Source organism: Neodothiora populina (genome assembly GCF_041146345.1).
Source record: "Neodothiora populina strain CPC 39397 chromosome Unknown canker_contig_1, whole genome shotgun sequence".
NCBI classification, from domain to species: domain Eukaryota; kingdom Fungi; phylum Ascomycota; class Dothideomycetes; order Dothideales; family Dothioraceae; genus Neodothiora; species Neodothiora populina.
In genome coordinates this window covers 560,556-581,706 of record NW_027191419.1, presented here as the reverse complement: position 1 = coordinate 581,706, position 21,151 = coordinate 560,556, and the positions used below count along the sequence as shown (strand labels likewise).

Sequence of the window (21,151 nt, the reverse complement as noted above, 5' to 3'; positions counted from 1 at the left end):
TGCGTGATGTGCTCCGGACAGTTTCACACAAACGAGTGAAGAGGGATTGTAACTATTTACAGGAATGAAGGAGTAGCAGGTATACGACCGGCGAATAGAAGAAGCCAACAGACTGGAGGACAAGATAGAGAAACCCTGCGGTGGAAGAGAGACGATCTACAGACTATACAAGTACGTTACGTAGACAATCTGCCCTCTCGATGAGAGCGGCGGGCCAAGGTTTTTGGGTCCGGATCTCTGGGGCTGCAATATCCACATGTGCCAAAGACCGATGACAACATCCAGTATTTGTGGAGAAAGACTAAACGGACAAGATAAACTGTAAAGTTGCCAGATGCGTCAACCGTCTGGGTCAATGTTTCGTTAGGGACGGGGCTAACACGGGACATTGAACCCATCCACTGCTCTTGTGATCGGACGTGGACGAGAGGAAGGATCAGAGACCAAAAGTCTCCAGCCATTCCATTATTCAACCTGTTCTCTGCGCCGGAAAGCGGCTACGAAATGAGTAGGTAGTACCTAGGCCAGGTATAGTGGGTGTACTGTACATCTATCTCGAATGTACTCTCCGCTTTCAACAACATGCAACGAACGTACCATACCTTGACAATTAATTTCACTGTATATGACTATGATTAATCCAACGTCCATGTCGAAAACGATTCGCGGACGTGGCCCTCATCTCAGACTGTTGTCTCAACCCGTCACACCCGTTGCCCTTTTTACTCGCAATCTGCCCATTCGTCGGCGTCTTGCACAGCTCAGCCATCGAGCAAGCCAAGGACTTCAGTGCTGACGCTAACGAGCCGCCTTCCTGCATCTGCTCTGCTAGTCCACCGCAACAGCCACGCTGGCGGAACAATTAAGGATGTATTCATGATGGTTTTCCTCTTTGTAATCCTGATGTCGACATGTCGTGGTTAGGGTAAGAAACCAAGATAACTTGGTACCTGACCCGGACGTTAATGGAACACTGCCTCAGCTTGGAGTCTTCTGTCGACTTGGCATGCTTCATAACACATGCTCTGCCCCGGCAGCTGGGCAACATGTCTCCCATGATTCATGGACGGGGAACAGCCGAAAGTCCTTCTTGTTGGGGGAGTCAGCCTGCATCATTGCACTGCAAATCCGAGAAGCTAGTTGGCGTGCGAGATGTAGGGGCCAGGCGACGGTGCCCATCACTTTCACCAAGCCTCTGCAAAACCAAGTGCTTGCGCGTACGAGGATAAGGTATATAACGCAAACATATCATGCTTGAGGTAATCATGCGCTCCGCCACAAAAGTATGGCGCAGTATGCGTTCGTAAGTAGGTCACGGAACACTTGGTGATGCGCGGCAAGTTGGCTGGATCATGTCATGTCTTTTCCAATATTGATTCAGCTCGGAGCATCGGTCCGGGAATTGAAGTACAAGTAAGGTAGCCAAAGGGGAATTGACTGGGTAAATCACTTCGGAGTCTTACCGCTCTCTGGAAAGTCAAAATGGAGTTCCTTGTTTTGTCTTATAGGTGCGAGCAGACGGAGAGGGAGAAGCATGTGCGATAATGCTGGCGGCGATCTCTCTCAAGTGTGGGGAAGATCCGCAAACAGAAGGAGACGCGCCACGACGTCTCGGGGTAGACAAAATCGCGTCGAAAGCATTGGCCGCGCCTGTGCAGCAACCTTTGAAACTATGATACAGATCAATCATCGCACACGCAAGTACACATAGCCCTCCAGCGTGGTCATATCCGATCATCTGCGTCATGCCCCAATCTTCTCTCAGACAGGATGATACGCACAGCTCGGCGCACAAGCGGCGGAAGACGGACAACTCTGAGCGCCAAAGTCTAACGGAGGACGCAACCCCGTCTCATGACCGAGACCAGTCGCGAGAGCGGACGCAAGAGTCGGAAGTACTGGAAGCTCTGGATCCAGCCGAGGTTGAACAATGGCTGGACGAGCGCGATCTGGACCCAGAGGTCACCAATATATTCGATGTCACCATATTCCCCGTCTCGGCGACCGTCATGAAGAGGAAGAGAGGCACGAAGGCGCTGAAGCACCTTGTAGAGCAGTTGCATGTCGGGGGTAAAGATCACTTGGTGGTCGGATACCGCATCAAACAAGAAGACATATGGGAATGGCTACCCCGATACAAAAAATGTACGGCGCGTCAGTGTGACTCTTGAACTTGGCTGACAGCAGTCTAGTCACCCTTCCCAATGGCGAGACACATCAGGTCGGCTCTTGCGTGTTCATCAAGCACGACGACAGCCTGGATCCCATCTTTGATCCGGACACGCACTGGAAAGCTCAAGTGCTCGAGGTCCGTGGCTTAGATGGAGCTCACGTGTACCTACGCGTCGTCTGGCTGGAGATACCCAGCGAACTGCCTGGTGGAGCTGAGAAATACCACGCGCCGAACGAACTCATCCCAAGCAACGAAATGGCGATATTGTCAGCGTCGACGGTCAGCGGAGCATTCAATATCAAGTACTGGGATCACACCGACGACGAAGCACCTTTACCAGATCCCGACGAGTATTTCTGGAGACAGACTCTCAACAAGGCGACCGGACGTTTGTCGAAGCTGCGGTGCATCTGCGCCTGCAAGGAGCCACATAATCCGACTGAACAGATCATCAATTGCAATCACTGCGGAGCTTGGCTACACGCACACTGCGTACTCGACAGGCAAGCGACAACTACAACACCAAAGGGAGACGAGGAAGACAAAAGCGCATCCAATATCAACGGCTCAGGGAGCAAGAGAGAAGCAGTAGCTACGGAGGAATCAAAACTGGAAATGCAAGAGCAAAGTGACATCAAGGACGGACGAGATTCTACGACGAATGATGAGAAGCTCACCACCAAAAATACCCGGAGCCTACCAGACAAGATAAGGTGTCTTTGCTGCGAAGAGATTATATCATGACCACAATCCACGAGACATGCGTATTAGTAGAGTCTAGCTTTTCCATCTGCTTTGGACCTTGGTCTCCCTCTGTTTCTGACATTAGCCCATTACTTGTAACATACCATATCTACACCCACTCCACACTGCTGCCATTGGTGACCGCTGAGAAGTGCGCTCGCCTGCTTGCCGTGAAACAACGCTCGGCTCCTGAAACAAGATCTAGCCGTCGCCGATGTGCTCAGATATATGAGTATCTATCTGATTGGACTTGACGTTGTATACTTGTAATACATGTACAGTGTTTTTACCGCATTGGCCTGCTTCTAGCAATGCATTCGACAGTACCTCGCCTACTATAGACAGAGTGTTGTCGTACGTAATTCACGTTCACCTTATTCAACATAGCTTATGCAGAGGCGAAGCCGGAGCCAGAGGCCAGATTAGGAAACGGGCCGCCGACCTCGTGGGACGGCGGAGATGCCGCAAATGTGGTTCTCGGCAAATACATTTATACTGCGCTTTGTTTTGTGACAGGGCATGTTTTGTGATAGTATACAATATCATATTTGTACATTACATGCACAGTACAGCCATGATCGATCTAAAAGCAAGAGGATCGCCTCGGTCGGCAGATAGGACTCTCGTTGTCAGATACAGTGATCCCTTCAGACACCTCAATATCATCAGGCCCACCACGAATGATTGCGAGTGGCAAAGGAATCGGAGTTCGGTAGAACTATATCGGACATAATCTGCACGCTGTGACGGCTGCTGTTGCTGCTGCTGGTAGTGCTCCACAGGGTGAACCGGGAGTCGTTATACCTCATGCATCTATTCTGTGCATTTCATCTGTTGACGTACAGCTACAGCATATGTGCCGGCGCACTGCTGCAGCTAACACGTACTCCAGGCGATCACGGCTAGCATGCATAAACCTTGGCTCAATAAAGCAGAGAAACACCGCTGCACTCACTTAAATTTAGTGTCGCAGTTCATTCTGCTCTGTAGCCCACGAAAAAGGTACCCTGCTCTGGGCGCTGGAAGATCTCTCTAGCCTTCGATTATCTTTCTAGAATAATTGTTCACCCCTCGCTCGCACCCGCTTGTCTGTCCTTCCCCCTGCCCGCTCGGTGCTTGCACAGAACGGTACACACACACCACCCCTTTACATACCTTTACACACATTGAGTGCATTCCTTTCCATAAATATAGCAGGATATGAGTGACACGGCCATAACGACGGCCTCGGGCAAGCCCAATGTTCTGATCATTGGAGGTCTTGGTATGCTTGACTTTCAATGTTTTTTCTTTGATCCGCCAGCCCGTTTCTAGCTTACCGTGTGTTGCCTGTGCACAACGTATACACGTTGTTCCCGCTCTCTTAATCATGTCCTGCCGTCGACGATGTTGCTGAACCTGGTATGGATCGAGTGGATGCATCCTGATTCACATGTCATGATTCACACACCTGGTCAAACACACGACGCGGCGCGCACTCTGTCCATGGTCTTGGATGTTGCCGTCGCAAGCGAGTCAATTCCCTGACATGGCATTGCACTTTCTATACCATATCACTGTCATGTCGTTGTCGCCGCCATCGTCGCCGTCGCAATGCATCAAACTGCCCTCCCGCACCGTTCTCCGTTCCCACAAAGCACATTCTCAGTCTATCTGAACATTCACTCAGCAACTTGGCTCGACTGACCGTGGCACGACTTTGCAGGCTATATCGGACGCTTCCTTGCTCATCACATTCACTCTAATTCTCTGGCATCGACGCTGCGCGTGATTGACAAGCAACTTCCCGAGCTTGCTCAGCTGGCTCCTGAGCACAAGGAAGCTTGCAGTGGTCCCAACTTCATGCAGGCAGATGCCTCTAGGCCGCAATCATTGTCGCGCATCTTTGATCTTCCCGACGATGCCAAGTTCGACTATGTCTTCAACTGCGGCGGCGAGACGAGGAACTCCCAGGAGGATGAGGTATACAAGCTTCGGTCTTACAACCTCTCGCTGAACGTGGGAAGAGAAGCTGCAACTCGAGGTGTCAAGGCGTTCGTCGAATTGAGCACCGGAAGTGTCTACGATGCGAAGCGGGATCCACCGCGGAAAGAAGGAGACAAAATCAAGCCGACAATGAAGCAGAGCAAGTGGAAACTTGCTGCAGAGGAAGACTTGAGCAAGATCCCTGGATTGCCCCTCGTGGTCCTCAGACTGGCACATGTTTACGGTCCTTACACGGGACAGTGGATGGGCACTCAGCTAGCTCTTGCTCGTGTCTACCAGGAAATCGCCAAGGAGCTGAAGTGGCTATGGGGAGGTGATCTCCGTACTGCTACTGTACATGTCGACGATGTCGTCAGGGCCTGCTGGGCTGCGGCAGAGTGGAAGGCGGCACATCCCTCCAGTAGACCTCCTACTACCGCTTCGGAGACTCCTACCTCTCCCACATCTCCCATGTCTCCCACCTCACCCACTTCGCCTCTTTCGCCATTGAAACCATCAACCAAGGGCCCGGTGCCCGGCACGACTGTCTTCAACATCGTTGACAAGGGCAACACCAATCAAGGCACCATAGCCAGCATCTTTGCTGATGTCTTTGGCATTGAAACGGGCTTCCAAGGCACTCTGATCAACACCTTTGCCCGTCTGAACTTGGAGCACGTGGTCGATGACGTGAACGATGAGACTTTGGATCCTTGGGCGGAGCTGCAAGAGAAGGCGGGTATTCAGGCGGCGGGAAGCTCTCCCTTGACGCCCTTCATGGAGAAGGAATTGCTCAGAGATGCAGATCTTTCACTTGATGGAACCATGTTCGAGAAGACTGTGGGTTTCAAGTAAGTTATCTTGTGTCTCTCTTGCTCCTCGCCGCAGCATGCTAAATTACTGTCAGGTACGAACACGAGCGATTGACAAAAGCGGAGGTGGAGTCGGTGATAGAGTCCTACAAGAGGATGAACTGGTGGCCTTGATACCCCCCCCCCCTTTTATGTATACCCGTTACCCAAGTCTGCGATACGCATTGGAAGCATTCAGGGCTTGCACTACCGGACCATCATTCTCGCCGGTCCTTCCCTTTTTTCTCACATCGATAAAGCACCAAGCAAAGTTACAAGACATTTGAGATCCGGTACGGGAAAAGCTTCACTCGTTATATCGATCCTCAAATATGTCAACAGAAAACCATCACTTGCTACACTATCAACAAAAGAAGAAGCAGCAGCAGCAGCAGGAGAAGAAGAAGAAGTAGAAGACAGTCGAGCGGACGCAGCAAAGATACCACCCATTCAAATACAAACCCAGCATGCATCAATCGGAGTTTTGTCCAACTTTTAGTCCTTTGCTTTTCTTCTTTCCCCTTGACATCTACTCACTCATCGTCAATCGTCAATCACCAATCGTTTCGCCGCGCAAGTCTTTCATATCAGATGGCAAGTGACCACCATCCCAATCACGTTTCTTGCGTATTTAACCCACGGTCGCTCCTTCCCTCGGCTGCACCCGTCGTACCATCCTTCGTCATTCAGCGTATGCGTGCAAAACAGATCCCTCTTAGTTCAAACCCTATTAAAAAGCACCGGTACATCCCATCTTAAAACAACGAGTTTCCTTACGGGCCAGCGGTGTCAGAATAAGTACGCCGACTAGCGCTCGGTGGAGTAGAGATGAATAGGCAGGGAAGAAAGCGAGCAAATATTGATCTATACCGTGTTCTTTTTTGCAGACCAGATATATGACCGTTCCAGACAACCAGGGGACAAGACGTCGCTACTTACATAGGTGTTGTTTACACGAGGTACGACAAGCGAGAGGGAATGAAACTCGTTCTATGCCGTTCTGAGCTCCTGTGCCTTTCTATGGATTTCTGCGATCACTTTCCTTGTTCATGTACCAAGCACTGAGTCTATTTCAGGTGCTGCAAGCAGTCTTACTACTGGTCAAGACGATGATTGTTGATTCTACTTATTGGCTTTTTCTTTCTGCCTTTTACTAACTCGTCCTATAAGTTATGGATACGTGATTACTGTGGGGATTATTCCTGTCTGTGGAAACTTCATGTTCGACGGCTCATCTTGTGTACATTCGAGCGGAGACATATCGATGGATCTATCTGCCTTTCAATCTCGAGTGGAGGTGGGGTAACCCTGTCTGTATTACATAACGCGGACGATACGTACAGTTGCACCACATACCGGGTATGATCTACCGTATGTTAATGGTCTAGTTGCTTTCTCATCGTGGTCTTTCGGGTCTCTTGAGCTATAAGGATATGGACATAGGTCTGGCACTTTGGATACGTCAAAGGGAAAGAGAAAGGCGTGGAGTCACCACTCGAATGACAAACAAAGGCACATGAGAAAACAGAGAGAGTCAGTTATACCGTAAAGCACACTTTCTCCGTCAAAAATGCATATTCCATTATTGATCTTCTTCGTTATCCTCATTGCAACATCATCAGTCTCGTGAAATGTGTTGGTCATTATAGAAAGAAAGAAAGAAAGAAAAGAAAAGAAAAGAAAAGAAAAGAAAAGAAAAGAAAAGAAAAGAAAAGAAAAGAAAAGAAAAGAAAAGAAAAGAAAAGAAAAGAAAAGAAAAGAAAAGAAAAGAAAAGAAAAGAAAAGAAAAGAAAAGAAAAGAAAAGAAAAGAAAAGGGTGTGCTACCTGCTTGTCTGCATTGTAGTCGCAAGAGCCCTTGATAAGAGAAAACGCCTGTATCCCACTCCCTCCTGCCCACCACTTACCCCCATGTTCCCAAATTCGCCGAAGAAAGGGAGGTCATTCTCTTTCTGCCAGATGTCGATCGGGGACAGATTGCAATTGATCAGGTCAGTTTATCTCTGGACTGCCGTCTGCGACATTTCTGGCATTTTCTTCCAGATCTGACTCGACTTCTGACGATGAATTGGCGCCTTCATCTTCTTCTTCTTCCCCTTCTTCTTCCTCTTCCTCTTCATCAACATAGTATGTCTCGTCTAGGTCTCTGATGATACGGCGAGGCCTGTATTCATCTGCTGCAATGCCGTTGCCGCCGTGGGACCAGTCCATCAACCAAACCCATACATTCTGGCACTGCTCGAGCACAGCGAATGCGTCGCTGGAGGCCTCTTGCAGATCTACAATAATATTCTCCAACGCCTGGTCCGAGGGTGTCTCGTGTGAGCCTACGTCGTGGCTCAGCTTCGCTTCCACGGCTTCGTTGAATCTCACCAGCCAGTCTGCACATTTTTTCAACGCGTCTATGGCGTTCTCAAAGTTGGCATACTCGCCATTGCGATCGTGTCCTTCTTGTACTGTATGCATGAGCGTCGCTGCTAGCGACTTGATGGCCATGACGTGCACATGGTCTAGCTTCAATCCTTGTTCAGTCAGCGGACTAGTGATTGGATCACTACTGAAGATGTGGGCCCCCATCCATTGCAGAGTGGCGCGTTCCGTATCGGTGTCGTCGCATGCAAGAAGCTTGTTTGCCCAAATGTAGCATGTCTGGAGTACTGGCAGGGCTTGCCCCGGATAGACTCTCTTCATGAAAATCAAGATCGTTTCGGCTGCATCCTCGAACGTGTCAGCCAGATGAGCTACTGCCTTGACCAATGCACATAAGTGATCGTGTGGCATCCTTCCCCGGGCAATGCAATAACGAATGACATCAACGTAGCTGCCATAGCTTCCTTCACGTCCCAAGCCTTGTTGCAGTGACCTACAAACGCCCTCGATCAGAGACTTGTCAACTCGAGTGCAATCTGTAAGAAGAGAGACAAGTCTGGCAGGGCCAAGGTGCTCTTCGATATCTCCACTAGCGTCCAAGACCCGGATTGTCAGCAGGTTGCACCCGGTCTTCCCAGTATTTCTGATGAGCTCGGCTTCATCGTCAATAAGTGGCTTAGGTGTTGTGACTGTAATCTGTCTCAAATCGACCTGACTATTCAAAAGACTACACACGGTCTGAGCTAATACGGGAAGAGGGTAAACCCGGTTGTTCTGCATCTGGTGCCAGATTGCAGCATGTTTGCTCTGTAGCTCTGGGCTAAGTCGTAGGTGGAGGATCTCAAGCGACCAAAGGAGGTAGTTCTTTTCAAAGACGAGGATGGTTTCAGCCAGTCCCAGGGAGGCTATCTCGATGGCAGTATCGAAGTATTCCGCCCAGCCAATCCTCGTGTGCGAAAAGTGCAAGCGGTCGAGCAGAATTGAATGGGCCCGCATCACTAGTTGTACGCACGTGTTTGTAGCTTCCGAAAGCTCTCCATTTGTATTCTGTCCATATCTCCGAAGATCGTGAGTACGCAAGAAGCGTAAAGACTCAACAAGGAGTTGCGCGATGCTCAATCGTACCATCTTCTTTTTGTGGAAGATGAAACGCTCGCAGCCCTCGTGGAGTGGTCGACGTAAGAAGGTTTGTAGAAAGTACTCAGTGTTGGCTGGGCGCGACATTGCCAGGCGCCGCAGGGATGAGAATATCGTATCAAAACGCTCGAGTGATTGTGTCCTCAGTGTCACTCGATGGAGATGCTCGAGTGCCATACGGATCATCGATTGATCCATTTCTCGGTCTGCCGTGCGCAGGGCTTTGGCGGAGTGCTCGCCCTTCGTGAGCAGGTTCTGGATGAACTCGGCATGCTCTGAGGAAAACATGTTTGCTGTCCTGAGATGCTTTTCGTTCTCGACAGCAATATGTAACCCAATATCTTCTGGCACAGCAACCCTTGGGCACATGAAAGATGACGGATCCACCGCATTGGAGAGGTCCACGACTGAGGTTGCAATGGAAGACAGGCGTTCGTAGTAGAGGACGTAAGCATTGTCCGAACGCAGCCACATTTGGCCGTCTTCGCTGGAGCTAACCAACCCTCCCCGTGTCTCTGTGACTACAAAATCAGACGTGACACGGGTCACCGAATGATCCTCGAATTTGAACCATAGCATGGGACTTCCGTCAGGGCGGTATCGCTCTGCAGCGTATGACCAGTAGTGGCCGTATTGTAAAGTCCCATCATGAACGACCACACCGACCAACTGGAACTCATCTGGTGCCATTGGAAGATCGGGTTCAGCAAGCTTGCTCGTCATATATGGACTCAGGTCAATACGTTCTGGAAAATCGAACATATCATTGACTTTTGTGCCTCCGTCGAACGTCTCGTATCGAAATCGTTTGAGCCCAAGTACGAGGTTGTCCGGCACTTTCTCTAAACCTGTTCTGTCGGGTGTTAGTCGGGAATCATGATCACAATCCCTTCTGCATGAACCTACCTTCTCATAGCATTCACATAAATCCCGCCCGAATTTGAGTTGCAAGTTACGCATTTAAATTTGTCCCCTGGACTGTCAGTGATATATCATTAGTTTTGTTAGCAGGGTCACTCACCTCCTTCAAGTGGCGCGCCTTGTACATATTCCTGTAGGCTTTCCTCCAAGGACGCCTTGTCCTTGACCGTGAGAGAGAGATTGAAGTAAGAGTCATAGCTCTCGGAGACGTGACCACATTCCCCCACTGTTTGCGCCTTGTTGAGTCCGGCAAAGAAGTTCTTGAGACTGATTTGAGCCGCTTTGTTCGGCATGCTCTCTTCGAGCTTCCCTATCATTATGGTAAAGAAGATCTGCGCATCATCTTGAACAGTAAAATCGACGTCTAATGCTCTGGCAAGCTTATCGGGACAGAACGCCATTCTGAAGCTATCCTGAAGAGATGCGAAAGCATACTGGAGTTCGTATAGAACAGCCTGTGATCTCATGTCCGATACCCGCAGGTCGAGTATGAACTTGCGGAACTTGATGTTCATGAAGAGCTGCTGGATGAGTGAATTCATGTAGCACGTCTGTTGTAGATTGACAAGCCCAGAGTAGCCACAACCTGAGCGATTATAGTACTCGTTTTCGGGAAATTGAAAGTTCTCGGCAGTATCGCACAGTCGCAGAGCATCCATAGCAAGACTCGCAAGAGCTTTCCACTCCCATGAATCCTCACATGCTGAGCAGACGAGCTTGTAAAGCTTTTGGCGGGTATGCATAGTCACAATGGGAGAGTTGATGTGCTTCTGATCGGACGAATACAGTGAGTCAGGAAATAAGAACTTCTGGAAAACTCGTGTAGCAATGTGACTGTTGCAAGATTAGCAATTGTCCTCAATAAGAGCCACACTAACATATGCTCACCTCAGTTTGAGGGGCTTCGAAAATGATTTCAGACGCTCGATGGATGCCAGTAGAAGTGTGCACAATCCAAGGACTCTCTCGTCCTGTTGGTCGCAGCCAAAATGCTCTTTATGGTCGAGGCGTAGTAGTTGATCACCCATGTTGGCGATGAAGTCTCTTAGGGAGTCCTCACTGGAAATAGTATCGTTGACTGTCGCGAGCATATCACAAGCTAGCTCATAAAGACTAGCACACAATACTGGCTTGTCTTGCGCGGCTCGGATACATGTCAAGGACATGGACCAGAAGAATTCTCTGGCCTCTTTAACACTTTTCGGACAATGTCAGTACTCCTAACGAATCTAGGCCAAGAATTGGCTATGCTTACGTGCTGTTGTCGCGACAGAAGTTTCGAACGCATTGCGCGATTTGGCGGGAAATGGTTGTGTATTTGCTGAGGAGCAGTCTTCTATGTGGCGACATCACGTTCATCGACCTTATGAAGGCACTGCACACGTCAGGACTTAGTCGAACACTTTCGAGCAAGGATTGGTAGAGATATATGACAGCCTTGATAGACTCGGTGACAACTTCACTGTCATCTGAATCTTCCATCATACTCGCAATGTGGCACAGCATGTATAGGCTCGTCTCTACAAAAGTGGACGGGTCTGGAAAATAACAATCCAAGAGGTCCTCTACAGGACGCTCTTCATAGAGATTTCAGCATATTTCCGAGCAAAGATTACTGATAGACATACCTCTAAGAAAGCTGAAGAGAGCTTCGGATATAAAACATAGGAGAAGCGCATCTCTGGAATTGCGATTTGCCTCTTGAGCATCGATCAACAGATGTACTCCATCGAGAATGAAGCTCGCGTCCGCTATGCCAGCAGATAGCTGATCTTGCAGCTCAGAACGGAGGCAGTGAATAGAGAATAGACTCCTCCAACGGCTCTCCGCGATCAAATTTGATGGTCGTCTGACGGTGTGCTGTAGCGCGGTCAACAGCCAGAATACCTATGGTTGTCTGTCAGCTGCAAGTATTACTCATCGGCTACAAAAAGCTCAATCTTTACCTGCTCACTGATAGCACTCGAATCGAGTAGGCAATCGAACAATCTATCGAATCGAGACAGTATGGCTTGCTCAACAGCTGTCCTGCCTTTTCGTTCGGCTCGCCTCTGCTCAATACTCTGCAAAGCGTTGGTTCTCTTGACAATCAGTGGCTGGGTATCGACTTGACAATCCATGATCGTTTTGCTTGGGTCATTATCGAAATTCACCAGTTTGCCACCAGTAATTACAATGAAATCATCAGAGCCCATGACTGCAATCAGTGCAGACCTCAGCGCAGTCACCGGACCGCGCTTATTGATGACGATAGTACGCTGCACCATATCTTCATCAATCCCGTATAATCGAACAGGAATCTGGAGCATCTGGTCAAGATCCTCATCGCCTTCCATAGTGGAGTTGCTATCCTTGGTAGGCTTCTTAGACTCCGTGCCGATAGAATGTACCAAGAGCTGCCGTAGTAGAACCACGGCACGAATAGAGCCACCGTTGACTGGCGAACATAGCCAATGAAGACATTGCTCTGCTACTGCGACTTGAATCGGTACAGTCGCTCGAGGTGGATTATTAGCTTGCTTGTCGAAGAGGATATCAATGATGGTCAACTTGAATTGATTGGCGTCATCTTCGCTAGCCACCGTAAGGTAAAAGCGAACAATATGTTCTCTCAAAGCAAAGACGTATGTTCCTTCCTCGAACTCCTTCTTGGTGGTGCACCGTAATGCTCGAAGCATTGCTGGTGTGGCAAAGGCAGCATCAAGACAAGGAAGATGAAGTGACACGAGGCTCCAGACGTTGTCGACCGAATGTGCCGAAGGCGGCATGCCAGAAAATAACGCGTCCCATGCGATGTTTCGTGCTGGATTATCTATCGCCCCACTACCGATGATGTTTTCCCAAAGGTCTTTTTCCAAAGTCAGATCCCGTTCCTCGTACCCAAGACTCAACAGAAGGCTTGCAAGCTTTATTCGTGAGAATAGAGAGAACTTGATGGTTTCCACATCTTGAGTGCAGCACTTTTGAGACTTCACGTAATGCGACAACTCGATCGTGACTTCACGGAAAGTCAGTATGCTGGAGAGCCACGTTCCACGATCGCTTTGAGACAGGGAAGCCAATAAGTTCAAAGCCATGTGGACACTGCCGGTAGAGTAAGACGTACGTTGCCGAATTGGCAAGGCACAGACCTCGAGTAATTGGCGTGATGCTTCACTAACGTGACAGTGCTCAAGGAGAGTCAGAACTATGCGAGCGATCATTAGTTGGAGGCTGTGTATATCTGCATCCTTCCACTCCGCAGAGACCTTCTGTAAAAGATGAACCGAGATGCATGCGAGTTCGTATCTGGTCTCATTATCAAGCTCCACCACAGGCATGATTTCAACCATGTCTCTATAAAAAATGAGCATAGGCTTGCCTATCTGAGGAGGCGACAGTTGCTCGAATTTCCTGCAAAAGAAGAGCATGAGAGGAAGACTCGCTACGCGGAGCAGGTCGCAGACCACGCGATGGCTTGCTTGGCCCATATCAGTCCATTGGTTCTGTAGACATGCATTCCATAGAACGTTCGCGTCGAACTCCATCAGATTCTGTGTAGCAGCCATGAATTCTATCACTCGGAAGCTTCTTCGAATCAGGTCGGCATGGGACTCTGGGCCAAATAGATATGCCAACATGTCGACCGATCGAAGATAGTCTGCAGCAGTTTTAAGAACCGAGATTTTGTCAGAGCCGTCAGGCTCGATCATAGGCAACCTCTGAAGATCAAAAAGCAATGCACTAATTGAGTCGAGGCCCAGAACCCTCAAGCTCATGATGCTGCTTTTGATGAATCTGTAGGAGAGATCCAGCTTATAAACCAATGATGTGACATGACGCGGGACACGTCGGATGGAGCTATGCATGGGAGTGAATGTGTACCGTAGCTTGAGGTCACTTTCCGAGTTGTAGTGTTCTGTCCTTGTTCCTGATTCAATCCGAGCATAGTCTTGTTGCAACAGTTCGGACATCGCTATCATCATATCTAGCAAACTGCCATGGAATCCGAGAGGCATACAGTCGGGATGAGTCTTAAGCATGATTGGCAAAACTTCCGAAGTGAGCAGCTGGAGTAGTGATGCCAAGAGGGCTCGATTGGTGTCGTAGTCGTCGTATTGGTCCGCAAAACTTCCGTCGTGTGCTGAACTATGAACTCTGCCCTCTAATCTGAATGGTGCACTCAATAGCTGTAGTGAAAGGTTCAGATAGACGAGAAGTGCACTGTAAGACGATTGTACGGCATCAGCATGCACCGCGATGACAGAACAGATGCGGAAAAGGGCATTGGTAGATTTCTGTTGCTTGATGAACATACTCGCAGTAGATCGGTATATGGTGATGAGCGATCCGGCATCATGCAGATTTCGTGTAGGGTCTGTCGACGCCATGAACCTTTCGAAGGCTGTGATATAAGGTCGAAACAGTAGTGTGTACCTCTCCGGTGAAGCCGCCTCTGCCGAGACTTTCCTCGACACATGTTCTTCAAGCTCATCTGCTTCTACTGCGCATGTGACGGCAGTTAGTTTGGCAAGAACAGCTGATAAACCGTAAAAATTTGGTAGACGGAGAGTCTCGTTTCGTTGTGCAAGGTTGGAACTGCAAGATAGTCAGTGTTTGTAGCAATAGGAGGCTTAGTGCTGTAAGCGTGCAACAATCATGGGATTAGGAACCTCATTCGAAGGGTGTAGGCATGGGAAGGGGTCATATCGTGTCTTGTACGTACCTACGTCTTGATAAGCCGTCAAAACACCGTCCAATTTGCATCCAGAAAGCACGATCTCGTGTATATGTCTCAAGTGTGTACATGGCAGGTGAGGTGGTTACATAGTCTTGTACCCAGACCATGAACTTCTCGACTTGCGCTACCGGTACGATTTTGGTCATATCATTGCAATGATCTGCCAGACGGCCTGCAGCTTCCGTGGGAGACTCGCCATTGAAGATGAAGGGGTAAGATTCCAACGGATTTGCGTTCATTTCTTTATCGTCCATGATCATGATCATGGCAGGAGGATCAGGACGATGATCACCTGGAGTCACGATCTCAACGATCAAGGGACTTTGCGGAATTTCTGCTGATGTACTTCCATCGCTGTCAGGTTGCGAAGGAGTTAGTCGTTGCCTCTTCCTGATCAGGGATGTATCTGCGTCCGCGATGGCATCTCTCCCCGGTAGTGAGTAAGAAAGAGATGCTTCGGTAGGCAGGATTGGCACCATCATTTAGTGTTGTAGAGGTTAACAATTCAGCGTGGATTCGATCCTTACCCTTGCGGATATAGCCTGAAGCTGCCTGCACTATGTGTTTGCATAAGGCTCTTACCAATACCTGTATTCAGACTACAAATAAAGGTTGCGAGGTTGTGATGTCAAGGTTTAGGGTACAGCAGAAGATCAGGTACGCACTCCAAGTTGCACTGAAGTAATGAGATTTGGAGCATCCAGCATTTAGTCGTCCCTAATCTGAATGCACTTGCAAATACTCAAGCGGACCAAGTTTGGTACAACCTGATCTAGGCAGACGTACTCTGGTGCTGCAATCGATGCGAAATGCCACAGCAGGAGGACAAGCAGCCCGGTCGTATTGCAATATCAAATAAGGTACTGTATAGCACAGTGATTAGATCGCTAAGCGAGAAAGATGGGCAAAGTAATTTATCGGCCTTAGACGTGTTAAGGTACTGTCAAACGTTCCAGCGCGTCGTCTTGAAGTTCTGTAGTGGGCTTAGACGTGAACTTTAATGGTGATGTCAGGTACCGCACATAACACGTGCGCTTACACTTGACTGAACTAGGCAGGTACCGTGGCCTAGTACAGTACAACACCATGTTGGTCATGGCCAGGATACCTACAGTAGATTTCCTCTCATAGCGACTAGCACATTGTTTAGACAGTAATCTTGCAACAATGGAGACAGTGAAAACAGGTTGTGAGCACAGGACCAGTGTGATTTGGGCGAATTGTAATAACATATAGCTGTTGAAACACAGAGGCAATTTTAGCAGGGCCCATAAGGTAGGCACCGTTCTTCTCTATTTATGGTTATTAAACCTCTTGCTATTGTAGTAAACTCTTCATCTAAGGTATCCAGCGCAACACTTCAGACATATATCACCTGGGAATAGCCAGGCGTAACCATGTAGGTATCTTCTCTGAAGCCGCATTAATGCAAAACAACAGACTCGCAGTGCAGTCGTCGATGGTGGGCCTATCAAATCGAGAAAGTTGAGCCACCTGTGGAATTTGCGACAGCTCGTTCATAATTTGCTTCGTGGCTCACTGACACGTTCATTAGCTCACAAGCGAGCAGTTCCTTGTGAGGAGTTTGAACACCTACTTGCACTGCTCTGCAATTGGGGTGACCAATGGCTTGCCTTGTGCAGCCTTTCTCAAGTTCTCCAGTACAAGCAGCTCCATGTCCTTTTGCGTTTCCCAAGTTGCTGTACCGATATGTGGTAATAACACCACCTTGTCGTCTTGCATAAGCTCGGGATGAATCTTTGGCTCTTCTTCGAACACGTCCAATCCAGCTGAGAAGACTTTGCCGCCCTTGAGAGCCTGGACCAGTGCGGCCTCGTCGATGATAGGTCCTCTGGCGGTATTGACTATCACGACACCCTCCTTCATCAGGTCGAACTGCGATGTTGAGATGATATGCCTTGTGGACGCATTGAGACTGAGATTGAGACTGAGCACATCGGAAGTCTTCATGAGCTCATCGAAGGAGACATATTTGGCATCGCCAGCTTCTTCTGAGGAAAGAGGCTTCCTGTTGTGATACTGAATCTCCATTCCAAATGCTCTCGCACGATGGGCAACTGCGCGACCGATACCACCCATGCCTAGAACACCCAGGACTTTGTTCTTTGGGTCATGACCCAGGCGGAAGTCCTTGCCACGCCATTCTCCTCTGCGTAGTGCTGTCAGAGGAATCGTGGCACGTCTCAAAGCTGCAAGCATTAACAGGATGGCAATGTCTGCAGTGGCGTCGTTGACGGCGATAGGCGTTGACGATATCTTGATGTCTCGCTTGGTGCAGGCGTTGACGTCAATGTTGTCATAGCCAGCACCGTTGTGGCAGATGAACTTCAGACTCGATGGTAATAATTGGACCAGCTCATTGTCGAATGGGCCTGTTATTGAAGTGCTGTCGTTTGAACGGTAAATAAGGGCCACTCCATCGAAGTCGCCCGCCTTGAGCTTGGAAATGAAGTCTTCTCTGGAGCCTTCTGCATACTCCTGCGATGAAGTCAGGAGACCGTCAGTCAGTCGTTACCAAGGAAAGTCATACTCGGAGTTTCAATAATGAGCTGCATTCCTCCCACTCCTTGCGGGCGTGAACAATCTTGCCAATGAGTAAAGCTGCTTGAGAAGCCATGATTACGACCGGACAAAAAAGTGAGATTTAACAAAGTATCGATATTCGATGAGTTGCAACTGGAGAGAAAGCAAGCGGGACCTTATAAGAAAAAGAAAGTTCCCGGAGTAGATTGGGAGACAAACAAAGACGAGGCGGCTCAATCGGCGTTTGAACGAATTAAAGGCTAGGTATGTTACTGAGTACCCCTCACAACGCTTTTTTGTGTTTGTTCTTCCCTCTCCCACCCACTATTGTCAGAGACACCAGGTAGAATATTCATATCCGACTAACATCCGTACCATTCACAAACCTATAGCAATGCCGATTCACGAGTCTACCACTCTCCTGAACCAAATGGCAATGGTCAGGCGTGCTGTATTTCGTCCTTGGGGATTTGTCAAGTAACGGCGGGGCAAGGCCATATGCCGACACACAGAGCAAGTTATAGAAGGATGATCATGTTCGAGCGGGGTAGCGGCGGAACATATCAAATCTAGACATATTGTTATATAGCTCACCTATCGGCATATGAAAAGGACGGCATAGCGCCTTCATGCATTGCATCTCCCCGCTTTATCCACTTTAAGTCAATGTCGGAGTGCGATTTGCATAGCACGACTATGAGCGAGCAATTAAGAACTCAAGATGATGATACGAGACAATCAAATATCAAACGCACAAGTCGTGCCTGTCTGGCGTGCAGATCTCGCAAGACCAAATGTACCTTGTAAGCTACCGCTCATGAGCCCTGCTTGAATGTGTCGGCCTACGAGAATAACTTAATTCCTCAAAATTGACTAGATTCGATGCATCACAGAAGAAATAACTGACCTTAGTCAATAGAGACGCGACCAATGGCGAGCCACCTTGTCTAAGGTGTAGGAAAGAAGACAAAGAATGCGTGATAGGTAGTAGTAATCGCGGTGGTCGACGAATACGACGTTCTGCAGCTGCGAGGAACGCAGCTTCAAAAAGCGAGGAACCCAGTCAGTAAGTCATAACACTCCCCGTACCATTGCGACATGGAATGGCACCCTTTTTAGCCACAAGGTGTTATGTGTGAGCAAGGGACTCGATGGCTATGGACCGTGATTGAAGATCAGAACATCTTGCGTAGATCATAAACAGAATAACACTGAGATGCCGAGGGTTCGCCTGGTTTTTGATACACCAGCTAATTTTGTAGCAATGCGCAAAACAAAGTCGACACTTCTGCCTCCGAGAATCTTCTAGGTACCAGCACTCCTGGATCTAACCTACCCCAAGACACCAACTGCTTTGCGACCGAGATCAATCCTCAATCGGACCTTCTACCCATCCATGTAGGCACCGAATTTGGGGGGAATGCTCATGGCATCTCCTTAGATGCGAGCAAGACAGACAGTATACTTTTCGAAGGCTTACAAAACCCCTCTGATGCACTTGACATATTGGCGCATATTGCGAGTGAAGACGGCAGTCGCACTCGTCAGCGCGCCACACGAGACCTCGCCGACAATACATCGACTACTAGCGGCTTATCTGATATCCAATGGCTCAACGATGGGTTAGACTATCCACTCGTCAACTCAGGACTGGTATCTGCCGCAGATGTCGTGTATTTGTTACAGCGTTACAAGTCGCATTATCACCCTTACTTCGCCTTAGTGTCTCCAGATACCTTGGACCCGAAGAATTTACCATTGGTGGCACAACATGAACGTCATTTGCTAACAGCAATACTTGTCATCGCTTCTATGGATCTTCCGACCGGATCACGCATCTTCGTCGCGTGTGTAGAACACATGCAAGCACTGGTATCTTTGCTGTCCGCTGGTGGTGCAAGTGACGTAGAGGCCGTCGAGGCCTTGTTGTTACTTGCTGAATGGACGCCCTATGCCTCAAGAAGTGCTGGAAACACTCAGTGGGGCACGGAAGATCGTGAAGCGTGGATGTCGATCGGGCTCGCCTTGCGCATCGGATACTATCTTGGTTTGGACAAGTACTCATTTCCTGTTGCGGACGACAAAAAGGACCCTCAATGGAAACGAAAGAGGCTGGTATGGACTTCCTGCTATATCTCGGACCGTCAGATCTCGATAAGGCTCGGTCGCGCGTTCTGGAGTAGAGGCCCAGGGCCTGGACTGGCTTTGAAAAAGGACGACTTTCCGTACCCGCCCCAAAATCTTGGGGCAGATGATCACGGCAGCATTTTCCAGGCAACATTGGAATTGACCATGCTATTCAGTAATGTTCACGATGTTTTGTATAGCAGTCCTGGAAACAGTCTGAGGAGTCATCTTACAGGAGGGTATTATATAAAGATCGTGGATGACTTCCGGAGTGCTTACTATGGTTGGAAAAGTGTTTATGGGTCTTTAACCTGTGAGTCGAGGATATATGAATCCTTGACCAGCCGATACTGATATCTCTAGGCTCACCGAGGCTCAAGGCTGCGCTGCTGCTAAGTTATGACTATTTACGACTATATACCAACGCATTTGCTTTCCACGCTACCATCCGTCGAGCGTTACCCATGGGCGAGGACGGCAAGCCTTCTTTGAGCAGGGTATTCTACAATAACGTCGGCGCCGTCGGTGATGCAAGATTCATCTACGAAGGTCTTGACGCCGCAAAAAGTCTACTCTCCACAGTGACCACATTTATGGATCCTGAAACGTGAGTCCGCAAATTTCAGCCCTCCTAATCTCATCGCGATTTTACCTTGTCATACTGACTTGCGCAGATGCTTGCGATTTATGCCTTTGAAATTCTACCTCTTTGCTGTTTATGCTGGAGTCTTCCTCTATCACGCCAGAGCAGTCGGAGTCATGTCCCCAGACGAGGAGTCGTCTGTTCGCCAACTGGTGGACAAGACGGTGGCCGTGCTCAAGCAGTGCGGCGTCGGCGAACAACATCCTGGCAGCCGTTACTCCGAGTTACTCAAGCTGCTTTGGGAAAGAGTAGATACAAGGATCAGAACGGAGTCCAACAGCATTGCCACGCTCAAGAACCCATACAGACCAGGGACCACCCCAGCCGCAAGTCCCAAGGCTTCCAATGCAAGTGTGTCCACTTATCTGACCCCACCGAGTGCCGCGACGCAGGAACACAGTGGCGGGTTCAGTTGGACCGACCTGGATGCGATCGGTAATTACGCCCTGAATGGGAATGATGGAGGATCTACAGATCTAGAGTGGTGGACAGGATTTCTTCCTACAGATATTGGGCCCCTTGGCGATCTCAATGGCATGAGTCTCGTCGATGAGTGGAACTCGACCTTTTGATGATGATACCCTGAGCTTAGCGAAGCATGTCATAAATGAATAGAGCCATAGTTTGTGATTTCGATAGAACGTACCAACCTCCCATTGTGTTTGTTTACGGTGGGCACAGGTTTCAAATGCTAAAGAATTGGAGGCCAGATTCTCAAGGCTTGTCGAGTCAGATGGGAACACGCGACCACCGACTGCATTGAGATGACAGTAATGAGCACACGCAAGTCATCACGGCGTTTCAGTGGTTGAAAATGTTACGTTTCTCCCGTGAAACGAGAAGATAAAGTTCGGTATATCCAACATTCATCTCCGTCCTAACCTCCTACCACCTTTTCAACACACAGAATATCTCCTCTCAGAAGCCTCCAATAGGTGAATCAAAGTGGAACAGCCGG

General features: G+C 48.9%; 5 protein-coding genes across 6 annotated transcripts; 3 read left to right on the top strand and 2 right to left on the bottom strand.

Annotated features, from left to right (window-relative positions):
* Positions 1–1,745: 1,745 nt before the first annotated feature.
* On the top strand, positions 1,746–2,917 carry AAFC00_000163 (uncharacterized protein; the record flags this gene model as incomplete). The annotated part of the gene is made up of 2 exons (XM_069340895.1): positions 1,746–2,145; positions 2,193–2,917. The coding sequence occupies 2 exons, from the start codon at positions 1,746–1,748 to the stop codon at positions 2,915–2,917; spliced, it is 1,125 nt and encodes a 374-aa protein (XP_069196369.1).
* A 1,200-nt stretch (positions 2,918–4,117) lies between these two features.
* On the top strand, positions 4,118–5,868 carry AAFC00_000162 (uncharacterized protein; the record flags this gene model as incomplete). Its single annotated transcript, XM_069340886.1, has 3 exons — positions 4,118–4,181; positions 4,623–5,733; positions 5,790–5,868. The coding sequence occupies 3 exons, from the start codon at positions 4,118–4,120 to the stop codon at positions 5,866–5,868; spliced, it is 1,254 nt and encodes a 417-aa protein (XP_069196368.1).
* Positions 5,869–7,723: 1,855 nt separating this feature from the next.
* Positions 7,724–15,361, bottom strand: AAFC00_000161 (uncharacterized protein; the record flags this gene model as incomplete). 2 transcript variants are annotated; one of them, XM_069347944.1, is made up of 8 exons in its annotated part: positions 7,724–10,091; positions 10,145–10,211; positions 10,260–10,993; positions 11,048–11,356; positions 11,415–11,736; positions 11,788–12,046; positions 12,106–14,737; positions 14,865–15,361. In XM_069347944.1, 8 exons carry the CDS (start codon positions 15,359–15,361, stop codon positions 7,724–7,726), a joined length of 7,188 nt encoding a protein of 2,395 aa, XP_069196366.1. The 2 variants fall into 2 exon arrangements, with proteins under 2 accessions (XP_069196366.1, XP_069196367.1); XM_069347945.1 differs by having other exon boundaries at positions 14,865–15,358.
* Positions 15,362–16,396: 1,035 nt separating this feature from the next.
* Positions 16,397–17,517, bottom strand: AAFC00_000160 (uncharacterized protein; the record flags this gene model as incomplete). The annotated part of the gene is made up of 3 exons (XM_069340875.1): positions 16,397–16,418; positions 16,477–17,378; positions 17,431–17,517. 3 exons carry the CDS (start codon positions 17,515–17,517, stop codon positions 16,397–16,399), a joined length of 1,011 nt encoding a protein of 336 aa, XP_069196365.1.
* A 1,718-nt stretch (positions 17,518–19,235) lies between these two features.
* Positions 19,236–20,765, top strand: AAFC00_000159 (uncharacterized protein; the record flags this gene model as incomplete). Its single annotated transcript, XM_069340863.1, has 3 exons — positions 19,236–19,863; positions 19,914–20,157; positions 20,225–20,765. The coding sequence occupies 3 exons, from the start codon at positions 19,236–19,238 to the stop codon at positions 20,763–20,765; spliced, it is 1,413 nt and encodes a 470-aa protein (XP_069196364.1).
* Between the last annotated feature and the right edge of the window lie 386 nt (positions 20,766–21,151).